General features: G+C 40.0%; 1 protein-coding gene across 2 annotated transcripts; it reads right to left on the bottom strand.

The window, feature by feature from the left end:
- Positions 1–319: 319 nt before the first annotated feature.
- adcyap1b (adenylate cyclase activating polypeptide 1b) lies at positions 320–4,528 on the bottom strand. 2 transcript variants are annotated; one of them, XM_036597085.1, is made up of 5 exons: positions 4,124–4,528; positions 3,618–3,722; positions 2,096–2,230; positions 1,599–1,715; positions 320–563 (listed from the first exon to the last, which is right to left on the bottom strand). In XM_036597085.1, exons 2-5 carry the CDS (start codon positions 3,719–3,721, stop codon positions 392–394), a joined length of 528 nt encoding a protein of 175 aa, XP_036452978.1. In that variant the 5' UTR covers position 3,722; positions 4,124–4,528; the 3' UTR covers positions 320–391. The 2 variants fall into 2 exon arrangements, with proteins under 2 accessions (XP_036452978.1, XP_036452979.1); XM_036597086.1 differs by lacking the exon at positions 1,599–1,715 and having other exon boundaries at positions 4,124–4,527.
- Positions 4,529–20,757: the final 16,229 nt, after the last annotated feature.

Here is a 20,757-nt window from a genome sequence, read left to right on the forward strand (position 1 = left end):
TATTTTCCTACTTTTTTTTCTCGTTTTCTGTTTTCAACATATAAAGCTATATACATGAAACTAAAACGATTGATCCACAAAAAAAAGAAAAAAAAGATAAAGAGTATAACTGTGCGGTCTCAAGTGCTTTTCTTTCTGTCTTTCTTCGTCGTACAAAAAAGAAAAAAAAAACAATGTTCTTAGTAAAATAATCATTTTAATGGCTTTACTTCATACATAAGTACATGTTGAAAGAAACACAGGCGCGATGCACTGGATTTTGTTTTAGTCGGTTATGTTTGGTGGGGCTTTGGGGCTGAATGTACAGAGGGGTGGGCGGGTGGGCAGGTGAGAAGAGGGGGGTGGGCAGGTTTTTTTGGGGAGAGGGGATTTTCTTTCTCCTCTATCGACGCTACAAATAAGCAAACCGACGTCCTTTGTTTCTAAATCTTTGTCTGTACCTTCTGCCCAGGACTGCGGCCAGATACTTCTTGACGGCCATTTGCTTTCGGTAGCGGCTGTAGCTGTCTGTGAAGATCCCATCAGAGTGGCGCTTGGACAATGGCTCTTCTTCATCCTCTTCACTGCAAAAACACACACAAACACATTTGTCTTACGTTACTTGTGAGGACTTCTATTGATTTCTATTGATTTTTGTATTACTGTAGTCAAGTAATACTACACCTAAACCTAAACCTAAACCTAACCTTAACCTCAGTGTCCAAAAGGAATTATTTCTGCTCGTTTAGCTTTATTTATGTATGTATGTGTGTGTATATATATATATATATATATAAATATATATATATATATATGTATATGTACCAGAATAAAAATTATATATATATATATATATATATTATATATATATATATATATAGTTTGTTTATATTATATATATATATATATTATATATAGATGGATGTAGATATCTATATTCCCATTGCCAGTGTCCTCACTTGTGCCAAAGAACTATTATGTTGTACTATCATTGTGAGGACTTGTGGTCCTCACAAGGATAGCAAGAGAAGCTCTGGCACACACACAAACACAGTCTCGTTAGAGCTGCCTGAGCTCAGATTTCTGCCACGCTAATGGGCTGTAATAAAGCCTTATAAGGCTGCACTGGTAAAACGTTAAATATGCACGTTTTCGTTCGATCCCAACGAATTGGCAACGAAAATGGACCCCGAAGCCTCTGAGGAGCCTCATAAATGATGCATGTTGGAGATGAAATGTGTGCCGGCGCCATTCTCCCCCCCTGCAGTGTGTTAAAGGCGTTTAACCACACACACTTCCAGATCTATTGTCGTCTGTACAAGTTTATCGTTCGTTTATGTACAAATAGTACAAACAGCACGAAGCCCCACAGACAAAGACAGTGAATGCAAAAAAATAATAATAATAAAAGGTGAAGAAAGGAAAGGGAAAGTGAAGACAGGACAACAAGAAGCCCCCCCATACACACCCCACCCCTCTTTTTAACAGAGGAGGAGGAGGAGATAGAGAGGGGGGGGGGACTGAACACACAGACACACAGAAAAAGAAGAGGCGACGCCAAAAAAGAAATAAAAAAGGGTGAATGCAGGGGAAAAAGCGCTGAAAGGAAAAGCCCTTACCCTACACGCACTGCCATCAGAGAATGCAGATATTTTCGTGCTGATAACTGAACCAGGATGTCCCTCAAGGCTCTATCTAATAATCCATCTGCATCTGCATCTGCATGCCTTTCCGCTCTGAGGTACAACACACACACACACACACACACAGCATCAGTGAGCGAGGAGAAAGAGATGAGACACCACAGCAAAGCCTCCGCGTCTCCTCGCAGTGAAACGGCAGAAAAGTAACACTGCTTCGGTCAGCCTACTGACCCGTCTGCCCCTCTCTCTGTCTGTCTGTCCGCCTGTCTCCCCTGGCTAGTGTCTATGTATCTAGCTCTCTGTCTGTTTATACGTGAGGCTGCAACGCCACTACAAAGAACAAATAAATAAAGGATAAATAATAAAATGAAATAACTAAAAGAGAAGTAAAATAAAGGAACATTAACTCTGAGGAACAGAAGAAGCAGACAGGAGCGGGACTGAGGGCGGGATGGAGCGGCTGTCCTGCTCACCTCTTCTCCGGCGGGTAGTACAGCGTGTACATGTCGTCCGACAGAGGCGGAGAGCTGCGGATGGACAGCGGCTCTGAGTCGAAGGCGAGCTCCCCCAGCGAGTTCCCGTCCTCATCGAACACGTCGCTCTCTAGTCTGAAACGAGAAATTCCACGTTGCTGTTCCAGATTCCCGATTTCGAATTCCATATTCCACATTCCCATTCCAAATTCCATATCCCACATTCCCATTCCGCATCATTATTATAACCTTATATATTATACATTGTATAGTTTCCTAGACAGAAATGTAATAATAATAATAATAATAATAATAATAATAATAATAACAATAATTCGTTTTTATTAATTAGCTCCTTGCCTAATTATTACAGTTAAATATTAGGCCTATATCTATTATTATACGTAGCCTTTTATTAAGCAATTTTATTAACTTTATAAAATTCCTTTTCTTTTTTATTTCTTTCTTTTGTTGTGTTATCATTTTTAATGACACATGTTCAAAAACGTAAAAACGTGAACAGAGAACAGGCAAATTTATTCCTCTTTGTTGAGGAATTCTGCCCGTCGCTGTCTGACTGCAGCTTTTCCTCACGTCCTGATCAGTTAAACATATTAACCGTTCTCAGCGCTTCGTTAGAGCTGTGTAAATGTATTGACTCAGTTCCTCTTAAAGCCAGTCAGAATCCGCTGATTCTGATTTTGGTGATCTACAACAAAAAAAAAAAACACTAGAGCTGCGTCCCAGCGGGCTGCTTTTTCCCACCCGCATTCCGAACAGCCCCGCCCACCCCGCGCGCCTGGATTGGCTAATTGTGTCCCGCCTCCTGCTCTTTGATTGGTTCCTACATTCTCAGCTCCTGCGCTGCCATTGGCCGGCAGTTTATCTTCACGAGGAATCTGCCTGAAAGAGGCGGAATGAGAAAAATCTCAACAGCGCTGAGCAGGAGGCGGAAAACGGGCGGAGAAATCAGCTAAAAACATCAAATGTAAACACTTTCAACATCTTTAAGTACTTTCAAACGCCTTTGACATTTATTTTAACACCCTGAACAAAGAAAAAGTGAAGTAGAGTAAATAATGATGATAAGTATTCTAAACAGATCAGCCTGCAGCTCACAGCGAGCGACAGTCTGACCACATCACAACGAACTGCTTCTGTTTAATACATTAGTTTTTTATCATAAGCGAGGAATATTTAGATAAGGCAGAGTCTGCCGGTAGAACGTGAAGGAGTGAGCGTTGAGAACCGTTTGATTATATCGGCTTTTAAAAAATGTAAAAAAAATAAAAATAAAAATAAAAATAATAAAATAAAATAAATAAACAAAATAATGGAACCCCCGTCTGTGAGATTCTGAGCGTTGCAGGAAAAGAGAGGGAGAAAGAGAAAGAGAGGGAAAAGGAGCAAGAGAGGGAGAAAGAGGGTAAAAGAGAGAGTAAGAGAGGGAGAAAGAGAACTAGGGGGAAAAAGAGAAAGAGAGAGAAAGAGAAAGAGGGAAAAAGAGAGTGAAGGTTCGTACCTCATGTTGGGGAAAGTGATCCCGACAGGCGTGCAGTAGGCGCTGGAGTGCATTAAGATCCCGTAGATGAGCAGAGCCAAAGCAGCTTTGCTAGATCTGGCCATGCTGAAAAGAATAAAAAAACAAAAAGGTGTTAAAATCATTCACATCTCTCAGCGGACATTACAGCCTGTGCAGCGAAACGCTTTTCTCTGCCTGTCTTTCTTTTTTTTACGTACGTTTCTATTACTATTTCTTTTTCGCAGGTTTAAGTAATAAACTTCTACTCTGAAACGTCACTGATTTTCCAGCGGAGCGGCGCGCGGCTTCACTATTCCTTTTTTTTTCATTTTCTAAAATCCGCTCATCAGTTTTCAGCGTTGGAAAGTTTAAAAAACAAGAATGCCAGACAGTCTTCCTCTGATGAGACGAAAAAAAATATAAAAAAAAAGAAAAATCCGGGAGCTGGAATTCCTTATTCCGTCTCGGAGCGGCTTAAGGGGGCGCGGGGGGCGGAGAGCACGTACCTACAGCAGGTCTGGGGGAGAGGAGGAAGGCTGGCGTGTCGGTCGGGGTGCGGCTGGCTGTGAGAGTGCGGGAGAGAGAGGACGTTTCTCGCGGCTCCTCTTCCCTCAAGCGCCACCGTGCTGCTCCTCCTCCTGCTGGGCTCTCCGGCGCTCCGAGCCTCTGAGCGTCTGAGTCTCCGAGTCTCTCGCTCTCCTCTCTCTTTATCACTTTTATACAAGGAGCGCTGCGGGCAGCAAAACCGCCAGATCAGCGTCGCAAACAAAAGAAAAGAAAAGAAAAGAAGGTCTTCGAGCTCAGTTGCAGGGCCTACTCGTCCGTCCACATAGCTTTTTCTTTCTCAAACTTTTCGCCCCTCCGATTCCCTCGGATTTTTATCCATGAATAGCGAGTCTTGCCTCCTTTTCTGTTTTTTTCCCACCGAGTCACATTAAGTATGCTGCAGACGTCATCGAGCCTTCCTCCCGGAATATGACGGCGCAGCTCCTTCCTCATCGATGAGCGAGTCACTCTCATGCAGCAGGAATGGAAACTTTTTTTCCTCTTTAAAAACTTCGCCTTTTTTCTGAGAATTTTACAACTTTCTTTCTTTCCTTCTCTTTCTTTTTTTTTTCTTTTTAACTTTTGTGACAGCGCTCTGAGATTACATTACACGGGACGGTTTGGAGCTGCCAGTCATTAGTCATGTCGTACAGACATTTTTAAATATTTTACAGCCAGATGACTAATGACGAATACAGGAAGGATGAACGGATTCTTTTAATGAAATTTCGAAAAGGAAAGAAACGAGGCCACGTCTGAGAGCGAGCGCAGGGAGCTGTCCACTGCTGTGGTGCTGATCTCCACACACAGTCGTCTCATACTGTCTTATACCGGCCTTTACATACAGCTGATACAGAGTAGAAATGACAGCCACTCCATACACACTGCTTCTTCAGTAAAAGGAATGGTTCTATTTAGAACCATGAGTTTTATACACAAACATTTCACACATGGTTCTTTGCATGTTGAAATGGTTCTTCAGACTGATGGAGAATGTGTTGTATGTGGTTCTACACTCTTACAAAAGATGGTTCATCAAGGGTTCTTTAGTAAAGACAAATGTCTATATAAAACCATGAACACTGAGAGAACCATATGTTTAATTAAATTGTTCTTTGCACGGTGAAATGGTTCTTCAGACTGATGGAGAATGTGTTGTATATGGTTATATATATATATATATATATTATATATATATATATATATATATATATATATTGAAATAGCACCAAAGCTTAACATCATAAAAAAGCAGAACGCTTTTGGGTGCTATCTAGAACCATTTTTAACAAGCCTCATACAACACATTCTCCATCAGTCTGAAGAACCATTTCACCAGAACCATTAAATAATGCAAATGGTTCTTCGGGTGTTCATGGTCCTATATAGTTGTTAGTTATGTATTTTTTTGTATTGCACTGTTCTGTGTTTAACTCTGTCCTTTTTTCACTAGGTGTCAATGACCTTCTGATTCTACCAGTATCTGAGCTTAGGACTGACTTTCTCTCTAACCTATTGGTAGCTAGCGAAGATTCTTTCTCTGGATAGACAAAGCACTTTTTGTAAGTCGCTCTGGATAAGAGCGTCTGCTAAATGATGTAAATGTAAATGTATACAACATGTTCTTCATCAGTCTGAAGAACCATTTCACCATTTAAGTGTGAAATGATTGTGCTATATAGAACCATTTTCAAAAAGGTTCTATATATAAATATATACAAAACATTCTCCATCAATCTGTAGAACCATTTCACCAGGCAAAGAAACATTTACTTATGCAAATGGTTCTCTGAGTGTTCGTGGTTCTATATAGACAATTGTCTTTGCTAAATAACTCTTGATGAACCATCTTTTTTAAGAGCGTAGAATCACATACAACACATTCTCCATCAGTCCGAAGAACCATTTCACCATTTAAGTATGAAATGATTCTATACAGAATTAATGTTTCTAACAGAACCATTTCCTTTTAAAGAGTGCAGATCAGACATGGAGCAGAAACGATCGTGCTAAGATGCCAGTCATTCATACAGTCATGTTCATGTGTGGCTAATGCAGCTCTGTCTTTATCTATAGAAAACAAATTAGTAATAAAAAATAAATATACTTATATGTTTATCATCACATTGGCCAGTTAGCATGTCCAAAAGACATCATAAATCATTATGTAGACAAAAATAACTTTACTGCAAAAATGTGACAGTTTTTGGCAGTTTGCCCAAAAAAGTCATCTCACATTTCAGCGCGCTAACCGTTCAGATCTAATCAGCTCATCACAGTAATTAGAAAATAACAGAGCAGCTCGCTGAAGCTGCGTTTGTGCTCAGTTGCTGTGAATGCGAGCGGCTTTTCTGCCTCGCTTTGAAACTCAGGCCGCTCCACACAAATCGATCTCGCGATCGTATAATAATAATCTTATAATAATGATAATAATCCCCCCGTTGACGCTCCGTTCACTCTGACGTGGCGTGACGAACACTCGCAGTCACGGGCTTCACTCAGTCCGCTTCACTCCAGCATGAATCGCGGCGAGCTTCGTCCTCCTCGTTTTCCCCACCTGTTTTCCGACTAGCCCCGCCCACTGCGGTGCGATTGGCCAGGAGTTCACACTCACAAGCGGTTCGCCATTCATAGCGGGCTGGAGACTGTCAGAATATGGGTGGGGGATGGGGTGAGCGTTTCACTGTGGGGGTCTTGTTCAGCACTTCAAGAGCGCCACCATGCGGCTGAAGCTCGCAGCTGCTTTCAAAGCCTCAGAAAGCCATTAGCGGTTTGGACGTCTGCTTTTCTCGCCACTCAGCCCAAACCGCTCACTCTGCTACTTCACTCAAACACGTCTGAAACGGGGAACAAGTGGCTTTGGCTTCTGCTTTGCGTGTTTCAAACGCCGGACAGGATAAGCATGCAGACAAGGGTAATTCCACCGATTTTTAAAATTTCTGAATTATTCAGTCCTTGAGATGTAAACAGAGTCAATACACATTTTATTTACTATCCAAAACCACCAGTGATTCTACATGTGTCTCCTGAGTTTTTATACGGAATGTTGATGATGGATAAAGAATCAGATCTGCAAGTTTTCACTTCGGAATATTTTGCCTCACAACACGCTGCATGTACCCTACTGTGAACCCATGAACAGATTAAAATACACTTTAAATCAAAACCTGATCGCAAACTGTGATAAAACAATGTTTCAGACATCACGCAGTATATATCTAACCATTTCATGAAATAACGGAGCTTTAAGAAGTGGTCTGGGTCCTATTACCACCACTGTGAATGATTCTGACTCGGCAGGTTACTCTTGTATGGAGCCTTTCACACCAAACCACTCTGAATGACTCTGCATCTCAAGCATTTAATTATGTAGAATTTTAAAAATATCAGTGGAGTTCCCCTTTAGTATTGTAGTAAAAATGACACACATTGAAGGCTCCTGGGAAAACCTTAATTGGTGCACCTTTAATCCCTGCCCTTGCCACATCATCTGCAGTTTTCCTCTGCTTTTCTGTGCTAATTAAGGGCAGTCTAGTACAGTTTGCTTCTGGAATGTTGAAGGGGAGGGGAGTGGAGGGGAGGGGAGTGGAGGGGTGGGGTGTTATAATGAGTCAGAATGAGTCACACTTGCTACAGTACATGCTGTCAAAATGCTACACATGGCTGGAGTGACGTCAACCCACATATAGGCCAGCCTCAAGTAGTCTGGACTTTCTATGTGTTGCGCTCCACAGTATTCTTGATAGGAGGGACCACCACCACCACCACCACCACCGCCCACCAATGCACACAGTGCTGACTTGAACTTAATGTAAGTTCAAGGTTATAAAATCGTTTTGCGTCAGTGCAGATTGTCACGGTTGCCTCTTCAACTTGCCTTGAATGGAGGAGATGTTAGGGCGTTGTGTTCCTTTGTTTTAAAGCGCTCACTCACTGTAGTCTCTGCTGCAATAACGATGACATATGGCTTTAATCTGCTCACTGAAAATACTCCGAATGTGAACAGCAGACTGATTCAAACTAATAGAATTAAACTAGTCAATCATTTTAAAAAGCAGAGGTCATGCACAGTTTATTTCTATTACACTGACTGATTTTTTTAATGTTTAAGAGGCATAGCACCTTTACATTAAGGCCTCATATTCTTCATTACCTTGTTTTTTATTCTTTCTTCTGAGGTTCCCTTATGAAATTTGCATAATTTGCACCAAAAACAGTCGTAATTCATTCTTACATGAACATTTCTTCAAATCTACCTTTATCCTTTAGGATGAAACAGATGGTTAGCGTTGCTGTACCTTTTAGACTGATACATGTCTACACTGATCAGCCACAACATTAAACTTCACTCTTTGTCCATTTTATCAGCTCCACTTACCATATAGGTGAACGTTGTAGTTCTACAGTTACAGACTGTAGTCCATCTGTTTCTCTGCATACTTTGTTAGCCCCCTTTTACCCTGTTCTCCAGTGATCAGGACCCCCAGGACCACCACAGAGCACGTATTATTTGGGTGGTGGATCGTTCTCAGCACTGCAGTGATACTGACGTGGTGGTGGTGTGTAAGTGTGTGTTGCGCTGGTATGAGTGGATCAGACACAGCAGTGCTGCTGGAGTTTTTAAACACTGTGTCCACTCACTGTCCACTCTATTAGACACTCCTACCTTGATGGTCCACCTTGCAGATGTAAAGTCAGAGACAGTAGCTTATCTGTTGCTGCACAGTGTGTGTTGGTCATCCTCTAGTCCTTCATCTAGTTAACTTCTTCAGAAGTCCCTGATTGGCTGGATCACATGCTTTAGTTTTAGGTAAGGAGAGGAAGCAGCATTTTAGATGCAAGTTGGAACTAAACTCTGCAGTAAAGCAGCTCTGCAAGAGGAGGGTTGGTGAAGGTGGTGCTGCTGTCATCAACATGACAAACTGGGGTTCGATGCCCCATCTGGGCAATCACACCAGGCTATTTCAAAAAGAGTCTCCAACCATGCATTGGCCTGGGGCTGTTTTCCCTACAATAGTGTTGGTGAGTTTGTGTTTGTCGATGGGATCATGGACTTAGAAGTGTATGAAGGCAATCTGGTTGCAAATCTGTAAGAGTCTGAAAAAACTGTGCAAACAATAACAATCTGAATCACATTATTCACATTTCAAGCCCATTTACACCTGGCCGTTTCATGTGACTTGTATCTGGATTGTAACTTGATAAGATTTTTGACCACAGGCATTTAATCAAATGTGTTTCCCAGTCTGAGCATAATTAGTCACCGCAATATACAGCGATGGACAACCAAACGTTCTCCTCATTCAGCGGTCCATGGTTGCTTGGCAAGGATACCATACTCTAAATGATCAGGGGTGGATTTAGTGATTCTGAAGTTCTAGGCAAAAGTCAGGAACGGGGCCCTTTAGATGCACATTTTAAGTTTGTTGAGGCTCTGGGCTTACGGGCTGTGGTGCAACCAACTACACTGCGGAAAATGATGTGGCGAGTGAAATCATTTTAAATCTACTCAATATGTCTAATATTTCTCATTTCTTATTTTAAGACTAAGTTTTTGTTAAGTAATTTTATTAAAGGTGCAGTGTGTAAGATTTAGTGGCATCTAGTGGTGAGGTTGCAGATGGCAACAAACTGAATACTCCTCCCTTACCCTCCCCCTTTCAAAGTGTGTAGTAGAACCTGTGGTGGCCATCAAGTTTTCGCTCCTTTGATGAGGATTCACTCCATTAATTTTTCTAGTGCTAAAAAAGAAGTCTAAATTTGGGCAAAATTTCACAACACAAAATGGTTATCCAACGCCAGCAGCAACCACTGATCCTTCTTCTTTCTATGTCTTGCAACTGGTGCTACAGCGCCAAAGACGCTCTCTAGAGCCAGTGTTTGGTTTGTCTGTTCTGGGCTACTGCAGAAACATAGCGGCGCAACTTGGCAGCCTCTGTTGGAAGAACACCCGCTCCCTATGTAGATGTGAAAGGCTCATTCTAAGCTAACAAGAGTCGTAATTACAGGTGATTATGCACTAATGAAAACATGAGTTTGTGTTTTATATTCCATTTCTGCTAATGTTTCCCACTAAATATTGCATACTGCACCTTTAAGTGAAATGATCTAATTCTGATGGCAGATAATTCTGCTTGCTTTAAGAAATTAGTTTGAAAGAAACAAAATTATCTTCCAATATAGTGAGGGAATTAGGTACAGACTAATGTAGAAGCAAAGTAATGAGTAGTGAGATTACTTTTCTGGAAGGTATTTTGAGAAAAGTAATTTGTAACTTTTAACTGATTACTTTTTGAGTAATTAGCCCAACACTGGCACTATCTATACTAACATCAACGCTAGCATTATGTTATAACCATGAGTGAGGGGTGGGGCTGCATTGAAATGACTGAAATGAATCACTACCATCACAAATTACAGCTTTTTAAAATGGATATTTATATATTTCACAATAGGCTATTGAACATTAGCATGTACAGTATGTCTAATGTGTACTTTCATGATGCCCTTGGCTTGTGGCTTTAGGTGGCCGCCTACCTTTGCCTACTGCAAAGACCGCCCCGATCCTAAAAGTCATGTGAAATGACCAGGTGTAAACAGGGTTTTATTAGAAAGGTCTTAGAATGGCCACTTTGTGTGATGTTTTGTTTCCGAACACAGTTAATACATTTCAAGCATGGCACAAATGTCCTACTTCTTGTAAGCACAGTGCTAGAGCTTGTTTTGCTCACTCTGCTGTCAGACATTTTTAAAAGGCCTACACTTTTATTTTATTTTTATCCTTGACGTCCACTTATGACATTTGTGTGGTTTTATGTACCAAAAATAGTCGATTTATTTTAACATGACAGTTTTATGACCTGTCGATATCCCTTACAAACAGGCTGTTTTTGTTACTGTACCTTAAAAACTGATATAAGACAAATAAGCTCTGCTCTGATTGGATGTCCTGTACTGTGCCTCATTTACAAAGCACTCAGAGCTGAAACACTTCTTGGAACGTCAGTATAAATGGGCAGGGCTAAACTGCTGCAGGCTGAATAGGTGGATAGGTGTAAATGAGCTGGTTCTCCAGACATCACAGAAACAATAAATTCAGGTTGTGTTTGCAGCTTAGTTTCTTTATGGGGGCTGTATGGACTGGGTAGTGAATGGAACATTGAAATGTTACATATTACTTTAAACTCCTTTATTTCAAAAAAGCAAATGGAAATTTTGTCTTCCATGCACCTTTGAAGTGCCGCAAAATGGACCTGTATTGCAGGACAGATGCATATCTACCTACATTTGAGGACTGTCACTCTCTGCCAGCATAAGAACGTCTCCGATGAGTTACTGAACAGTAATCCGAGTTTACTTTGGTTGTTGGATTTGCTCCAGCCAGTAAGGATGCCAGTAGCTTTGAGTCATTTGCGTTGTCTGTAGAGCTGGTGTAACTAAACTTGTATTTTCTCAGCCCCTCAGTTTTGATTTGATTTTCCATGTTTCCAAGCGTGACAAATGAGTGACACTCATTGCACCATCTGCTATCCCTTCCTGACTCAGGACTCATCATTACACAGGCTATTGCAGGCAGTGTGGTGCAGTGTTGGAGAGGTGAGGGATGCATATGGCAGGGGTGTCAGGTTCCAGTTCTGGACACTATATCTGAATCCAGTTTGTGATCTCCCTGCACAAAGACACCTAATTCAGTTAAAGAGGCTACATAATAGAAAACCAAAGAGCTCAATGTAGTACACTATATGAGATCAATGGTATTATTAAGAGTTTGTCTCCCTTTGCTGCAATAATAGCCTCTACTCTTGTGGGAAGCTTTCCTTAGATGTTGAACACTGCTGTAAGGATGCCACAGGAGCATTAGTGAGGTCAGCTACTGATGTTGGATGATTAGTTCTGGATAACAAATGCCACTCCGACTCATCCAAAAGGTACTGGATGGAGCTCTATCAGTCTAGAGAACCCAGTTCCACTGTTCCACAGCCCAGTACTGGGGGACTTTATACCCCTCTAGCAGACACTTGGCATTAGGCATGGTGATTCTGAATTACATTCTACTGGCAATGCTTTTCTATGAAGATTATACAAGCAAATTAATGCATGTGTCAGCAATGGGAGCTTAAAGCAGCTAAATATACTAATTTGAAGTGCTGTCTGGATACTTTTGGACATATAGTGCATATAAACATTGTGTGAAAACATACTCCCCAGTCCATACAGTCTCTATATGGAAGTCAGAGGTTTAGCCCTGCCCATTCATGATGAATGTATAAGAAGTGCTGTAGCCTGGACTGTTTTTTGAATGAGGCCCAGTACAGGGCAACCAGTCAGAACAGAGGTAATTTACATATCACTGTTGTCCAAAGAAAAACATGTAGATCCAGAACAGTACATTTACAAGAGAAGGCAAAAACGTTCTCAACCTTTAGTGTAAGTTAGCATAAAGAGGTTTTACTACAAGTGATTTTGGAGCATTTCTATTGGTCCATTCATCCTGAAATTTTCACACAACGTAAAAGACAACGACTAATGGTGTAGAAAAGTAAGCATCAACTCCTGTGTTATAGCACCACCTACCATCTCTGACAAAAATGAAGATACATGTGCCAATATATCAGTCTTAAAGGCACAGTAACATAACAAAAGTATAAGTAAAATAAGTAAAATAAGAGTAAAAATTAATTCAGACTGTTTTGGTACATAAACTTACACAAATATTATAAATAGACTTCAGGGAACAGAAAAATAGAAGAAAAATGTAGGATATGGTCCTTTGTGTTTCTTAAATGAGAGGGATCAGAAAATTGTGCTGGACCCTCCGGGACTATAATTGGGCACACCACTATAGAGGATGGTTTGAAAGAGGGTTTTAGAGCTTTCATAAGCCAACATTGCATTTCTTAGCTCCCTCCAGCAACCTGCACAATGAAGACACACCACCCTACAGTTTCCTTCAGAGAAGCAATCCCTGCCAGCGTCAACTCCTGTGTTATAGCACCACCTACCATCTCTGGGCACTGCAGTCCTGATTGCTTCCTAGTCTAGTGTGATATAACTTGTCACTTGAGCAGGAGGCCTGAAAGAACAAATACCTTCACGCTTTGCCAGAAACGCTGCCTCTTCGGAGGTCTTGTATAACTGATTCTTGTAGGATGACCAGCTATTTTGCTGCAGTGTTAAACAGATTCTGATAAGATATATTTGTCTAATTCATATAAATCCTAATTTAATTAATGTATAATACTGATTATAACATGTGCTTTGTATGTTAATGTTTGTCATCAGAACAGTGGGATAGAGTTACTCTGGCCAAAAAAATTGCATCATTGTTACATCAGTTGTAAAAATGTTTACTCACATCTTAGAGTGGTGCCATGGTTTCTAGATAGAGACTTTCTGTGGTAAGGACTAGAAAAACGAAGATGAATCATGAAGGTGAGAGGAACTTTTGAAAACATACAAGCATCTTTGGATGGATACTTTTTTCCCCACTGGCTGGCTAATGTAAAAGGCAATTAGATAGCTAGCGCTACTGCTAGGAAGCCAAATGTAATGTCTTTGTTTATTAGTCTCTACATTAGGGGCTATGCCAGCAGTCATGATTTCTTTAACGCAGTGGTTAATCCCCATGATTGTATCATTGCAATGTCATCAAAACCAGCACATTTGCATGTACCCACTTATTCAACTTGCAGCAGTTTAGCCCAACCCATTCACATGGAAGTTATAAGGAGCATTTCAGCCTGGACGGCTTTTTGAAAAAGGCACAATAAAGGCAGTCAATCAGAACAAAGCTCATTTACATATATCAGTCTTATAGGTGCAATAACGAAAACAGCCTGCTTAATTCTAAGAGATAACCTGAGGTTGGAAAACAGTCATGAAAAAATTAGTTAAATAAAATCAATTGCATCAAACACATCAAGAAATCAAGTACATAAATCTACACAAATGTTTTAGGATGCTGTCAGAGAAGTAAAAGAAAAACAAAATGCAAGAAAAATGAACATCCTTTAACTCCTTAAATGGCCAGAGATTTTAAGGGTAGAATGGTGCATGATGTTTAATTTTTACATAAAATAATAGACAATCATATATCAAGTAGCAGTATCTTGAGTGTTGTTCTGATGTCATCCATGTAATTTGCAAGCACTGGAGATCTGTTCATTTCAGAGGAACCGTTTCAGACATGGAAACAAAGCATCAGTCATTACTGCTCAACTCCTTCATAAACATAAATTACTAACAGCTGCTGAATCACATAAATTATAATTATGGTTGATCTTGATCATATTTATTCCTAAAATTGCTTAATTGAGATTTTGTCCAACAGGTGGTGCTAATAAGCCAATGAAACAAATGAGACACTTTTTAAATGTCTGTTGTGAAGGTAATGTGGTACACAGAGGAAGACTAGATTGTTTTTAGGGTGGTATTTTGCTCAGTATTATCTGAGATTACAGTAATGTATTGTTTTTCACTAATGTATTCTCATTACTTTCTTTTAACGTTCACAGTCAGTTGTGAGCTACAATCCATACATTAATATGGAGCTCCGCCGGTGACATCCCTTCTTAATAAATAATGATGCACTAAGGCATGGGAACAGGACCCTAATGTGTGACCCCGACTTAGTAAGCCTTGAGAACAACATAGTTAAAGGAATGGCTCGGTGATAAATCAAATGAATATCATTTTCCATTTACCCCAAATGGAGTCAACTGGCTGAGATGTTTGGAGCCCAAATTTTGCTTCCTTGGTTGAGGCTAACATTGCTAACAAACACTAGAACTCAGTAGTCACCCAGCTAGTCCAAATCATTTCTATGAAAATACATCACACTCAAACTGCATACAAGCCTTCATTAAGGTTGCACAGACTTGTCGATGTGCTTTAGGATGCAGTATGACTTACTGTGAACTACAAAAATGAACAAAACTGTGGGCAGCCACTTTAGACAACAGCCTCTGTATTCACCTGAGGAGAAAGGAGTGCGGGTCTCAAACCAGTATATGAGACAATGACCATCATAAATATAAAGGAATCTAATCCAAGATCAGCCTTGCATTTGTTCGCAGTAAGTCATACTGAGCTCTAAACCACATTGACAAGTCTGTATAACCTTAATAAAGTACTAGATGTAGTTTGAGCGGGTTGAGAGAAGTTTTGGAGATGTTTTTTTAAAAGAAACAATTTGGGTGACTATTGAGTTCTAGTGTTTGTTAGCTATGTTGGCTTAGTAGCCCCGGTTCTCAACTGAAGAAGCAAAATTTGGACTCCATACACATCTTGGCCAACTGACTACGTCTGGGGCAAGTGAAAAATTGTGTAGATTCGATTTTTTGCCAGACTTTTCCTTTAACCCGTCAAAATCCCAGGCTTATTACATACAAAGTCTTATTTTTTAGTAAATACAGGGACTTCAGTGCAAATGAACTGAGCCATTCGTTGGCTATAGAAGTGTGCAATAAAACTTTGGGCCCACCAATGGGCCCTGGCCATTTGTGTCAATGTCAATGACTTCATTATCACAACTATATTATGTTATTTTCATGGCTTGCTAAATCATGACCATGTATTTTTTTTTTTTATTAAGAAGAGATGTCATCAGCAGAGCATGTGATTGTATATCTAAGCACTGTGAAACAGGGCTGGGGAAGTCGGGTGTTATTTTATTTAATATTGCCCTGAGAACTTGCACTAGCCTATTATGGTATAAAATCTTTAAATCCTATTATCCTACCCATTCTATTGCATAAAAAGACACACTTAACATTACTAACAGACTTACTGGGTTTATCATTCATTCATTCATTCATGCAGGAAACACCCTGGACAGGCCGCCAGTCCATCACAGGGCAGACACATATACTCACACACACACTCACACCTGGGGCAATTAAGTATCTCCAGTTGGCCTGACTGCATGCATGCAGACACAGAGAATATGCAAATTCAACACAGAAGGGACCCTGTTCCCCGGCCGGGGAATGGAACCCAGGCCCTTCTTGCTGTGAGGCAACAGCGCTACCTTCTGGGTCTAAGCTGTATCAAAACAAACACAATAAAAATAAAGTGCACTGCTTTTTTATGGTTCGCGCAGGCCATTCTCTGCAAGCGGTGATAAAAAAGACTCGGAGCAGATTAATGGAGTTGTAGGCTACTGCGAGTGAGGGCTACAAGAATTTAAGTCCCATAAAACGGTAACCGATTTCTTCAAATCTGGCTTTCCAAGCGGACATAAAATGTCATATCAAAGTTCACTGAGTTAAAGTGATTGTTTTTTCCCCTTACCCTAAATAAAGGTGATCAGTTAAGGCATACATGGTGTCTGCAGTTTACTTCTTCAGTTCTATGCTGGAGACACAAGGCTAAGGTACACTCTTACAAAAAGATGGTTCTTCAAGGGTTCTTTACTAAAGACAACGGTTCTATATAGAACGATGAATATTCAAAGAACCATTTGCATGCTTAAATGGTTCTTTACATGATGAGATGGGTCTTCAGATTGTTGGAGAAGGTGTTGTACATGGTTCTATATAGAACCTTTTTGAAAATGTTTCCACTGTTGTTACAGTGTCAAGCTTTTTGGTGCTATATAGAACCACTTTCAAAAAGGTTCAATACACTGAACCTCTATTCCGTTCTATGTCTTAACTGATCTATTTTGTGTTGATTAAACAGAATATAAATGTGATATTTTTGCCAAACTGTGGGCATGGTTTCCTTACTTTGCACAATATTGCCTAAAGTTATAGTGATGTATTCTCATTACTTTCTTTTACTGTTGAATTACATTAAATAAAAAGGCCATTCACAGTCTGGACTGCCTTATTATATACACCTTCTGCACATCTTCACCTCACACACTGCCACAATTTTACAGTCAATTGTAAGTTCTAGTACACATTGTAAGTTTTACTCACATTATTAGTTCTAATATATGCATTATCTTTGACTGTGTTGACACCAATTGGAGCCATTGGAGTTGATCAGATGACACCAATAGTATTGGAGTCCTTTTAAAAGGGAATCCCATACAGTTTTTTACATTTTCACAAGTAAATTGTCCACATGTATACAAAGTAATTAAGAGTGGTTTGATATGAAGTGATCCATTCACGTGGGAACACATGGGAACCAGACATCCAAACCATTGTATTACATTAAAGCTCTGTTAAAAGCTACATGGTTTTCATGGATATTTCTCTCTGTCACTCAGACAAGCTTCTAACAGCAGTCATTGGTTTTCATTGGTTAATCTGAACATCTCTGTCTAATAACAGGCTCATTTTTTTTTTATTCAGTATTCTCTATGGTATATTCACCGCCAATTCTTCATTCTTTATTCATATTGCTCTTGTTGTGTTGCTGTCTGGTGTCAACCAGAGGAGGATGGGTTCCTTTTTAAAGTCTTTGTTCCTCTCAAGGTTTCTTCTTACTGCTCTTAAGGGGTTTTTCTTGCCACTGTCGTGCTTGGCTTGGGGCTCAGAACCAGATTTCTATAAAGCTGTAAAAGGCACTGTGTAAATTTGAACTGAATTGAATTTTTACATCAAATTCTTCCTTTAACAGACAGTCATAAATCAGCCGTCAGCATCCTCAGCATTGTGCTTACAGTTTCTGACATGAAAACAAAGCATCGACACTGCAACTCTTTCATAAAGTGGATTAAATGTAAATAAAATGGCTATTTTTGCATTGTGTGACCCCTGGTTCCTATCACCACCACTGTAAAGAAATTTGTCTGTAAGTTTCTCTACAATTAACCATTTCTCAGAATTATGCAGAATTTTTGAAAAACAGGTAGAATTTCCCTTTAATATTCATTGTCAGCTGCATATTAAAAAAACCTTTTTTTTTCTTTTTCCCAACAGGCTAGTAATTTGCATTTCCCTCTGTAACCCATATAACAACATAATACACTCTAGGATACAAGCACTGCAAGTTTACGGTGCCTTATGGCCCTCAAACTTAACGACTCACAATCTAACTCCTGCTGCGTGCTTTGCTCAGAGCTCCAAGGATGAAACTGACCATTTTCACATCTGCAACACTTTGAGCAATACTCTAATATGCACCCTGATATCCACTGAACTGTTAAAATGCCTTCAAAACTGCATTAGAGCACCATCATGTACTATTATGACAACTTCAGTGCCCTGCTGTACGACCATGCTAATTCCTTCCTTTGTGTTCATTATTAATAAGAAACAAATCAGAGAAATTCTTCACAGATCCTGTATCGAGATGCAGTTCACAGCTCTGTCCATCTCCATGCTCTCTCTTAGGCTTTTCTAATAATCCCAGCTGGCCATGTCTTTCTCTAGGTATCTGCCAACTCGCTGAATGCCTGTCTGAGTTTGTTAGAGGTGGCACAACTGGGTGAGTGCGAGGGTTTTATTTATAAACATGAAAAGGGTTCATTGGTTTTGTTCTCATTAGAAAGGCAGGATGGCATGGTCCCTAGCCTATTCACAGTCTGTGTGGCTGCAACCTCTCTCATCACTGAGTGACACAGCAGCTAAGTGACTGCTTTCGTTGTTACGTCTCGTAAGTCTAGCAAGCAGAGCTGACATGCTTGACAGTGCTGTTGCCAGTAGCTGGAACACTGGAAGGTTTCTGGTTCGGGCAGCCGTCAGCTCTCAGATTGGTGAAACTGACCTGCAAAAGACTGAACTGAACAACAGTGGCCACTTGAAGGAAAACTGGCAAAAATACAAACAGAAGGGACTGAGAGTGATATTACTATTGTGTGATACTAGTGTACGTAATATCACAAAACTCCAACTGGTTCTTGGCTTGAAATATGTGTTTCATTTACACAGTCTCTGAAAGTTTTGATTCCAAAAGTCTTGGCAATCTACTTTATGGCTCAATGTGTGAGTAGAAGTGAGACAGTTTTTGTTTTACATGTTGTGGCGTAACTAGGCTGTTATGGGCAGCAGTACTAGTGCTCTTAAAAAAAGATAGTTCTTCAGAGATTTTTTTAATAAAGACAATGGTTCTATATAGAACCATGAACAGTCAAGGAACCATTTGCATACTTAAATGGTTCTCTGCATGGTTCTTTTTCTCCTTCAGATTGATGGAGAATGTGTTGTATGTGGTTCTGTATAGAACCTTTTTGAAAATGGTTCTATATAGCACCAAAATGGATTCTTCTATTGTTATGATGTCAAGCTTATAACAATAGATGAACTCTTTTAAGCAGGCAAGTGGCTCTTGGAGTGTTCATGGTTTTATATAGAACCATTGTCTTTACTAAAGAACCCATGAAGAACCATATTTTATAAAAGTATACTTTCGTATGCTCATATGAGCCTAGTTACGCCGCAGTTGGTCAGCACTCCTACTTTCTTATGCCCCCCCCCCTCCCAAAAAATGTACCCCCCACACACACAAACATTCCAAATATTACTTTCAAAGAATGGAATAATGTAATTTGCTTGTTTACTCACTATTGTACCACCCCAGACAAGATGGTGGTCACCAACCCTGGTCCTGGAGATCCTTCCTGTGGAGTCTTGTTCCAACTACAATCTACTACAATCTACATCTGCTTCAGCTAAATCACAACATGATTAGGTGCAGGTTGAAACTAAAACTGCAGGAAAGTAGATTTTCAAAACTGCTTTAAAGGCATGTCACTCCAACCATTATCATCTTAACATTAGAGTACTTATTCGGATCGCAATAATTATCTGTCCTATTTAGCTGTTTGATATTACCATGGCCAAATAATAAGGGTACATAGACTCCTGAGAACCCTATGTAACATACATATTTTGATTAAATACATATTTTGATATATTATTTAAATGTGGCCGTTTTGATCTATTTGATCTAGATTTAAGATTTAGAATGATAAATAGTGAACAAATGGTGTTGCAGGTTGAAGGATCTGTTTGAAAGTGGTAATCACAGATGAGAGGCAATATGAATAAGAGAGATGAACAAACATCAGTTCTGTCTAACTAGTGAGGTATGTTGTATAAATCTATAAGAGGGACCCAAAAATGATTTGAGAGGATCTGGAGGTCACTGTAGGCCCCCCACTCCATGGGTCCTGTGAGATTGCCTACTTTCCCTCCAGAGGTTATGCCACCAATTAAAAGACAATAATGCACATTTTAAACTGCTATACATCCTCAGAGTTTTTGCTTCCAGCATGCTGGAAATGATTTCTCTCATAAACTGTTCCTTCTTCTTCCAAGATGAGAAAAGTGTCAGAGAGGGCTTGACATTTTAGAAGAACAGTCCAGAAAGACAGAACGAACAAGAATCTTTCCAAGTAACTCTAACCATACAGCACACACCACTGGAATTCTGCACACACTACGCACTAATCCAGTGCCCCATATTCTCCACCCAGCACTCAATGTGAATGTCTCAGCTGATGCTGGATTCTGCACTTCTCGTTTATGCACTGATGTCTTCTCACTGTGCATGTCTAATTTGTGTATTTGCTCTTTTGCTGCAGTATCCAAATTTCCCCTTGGGGAAGAATAAAGTCCATCCAGCCATCTGTCTAGTAGTGGTGTAACAATGCATCATGACATTGAGATATCTCAGTTGAAAAATGCGACAATGTACA

This window comes from Colossoma macropomum, unplaced genomic scaffold (genome assembly GCF_904425465.1).
Source record: "Colossoma macropomum unplaced genomic scaffold, Colossoma_macropomum, whole genome shotgun sequence".
In the NCBI taxonomy this organism is placed as follows: Eukaryota; Metazoa; Chordata; class Actinopteri; order Characiformes; family Serrasalmidae; genus Colossoma; species Colossoma macropomum.

What these genes read in the sequence shown, in the direction of transcription:
- adcyap1b (XM_036597085.1), bottom strand. Translation starts at nt 3,721, where the DNA reads ATGGCCAGATCTAGCAAAGCTGCTTTGGCTCTGCTCATCTACGGGATC. An exon ending in TACTACCCGCCGGAGAAGAG is followed by an intron (nt 1,716 to 2,095) that starts GTGAGCAGGACA and finishes GTTGTACCTCAG; the next exon opens with AGCGGAAAGGCATGCAGATG. An exon ending in CTGATGGCAGTGCGTGTAGG is followed by an intron (nt 564 to 1,598) that starts GTAAGGGCTTTT and finishes GTGTTTTTGCAG; the next exon opens with TGAAGAGGATGAAGAAGAGC.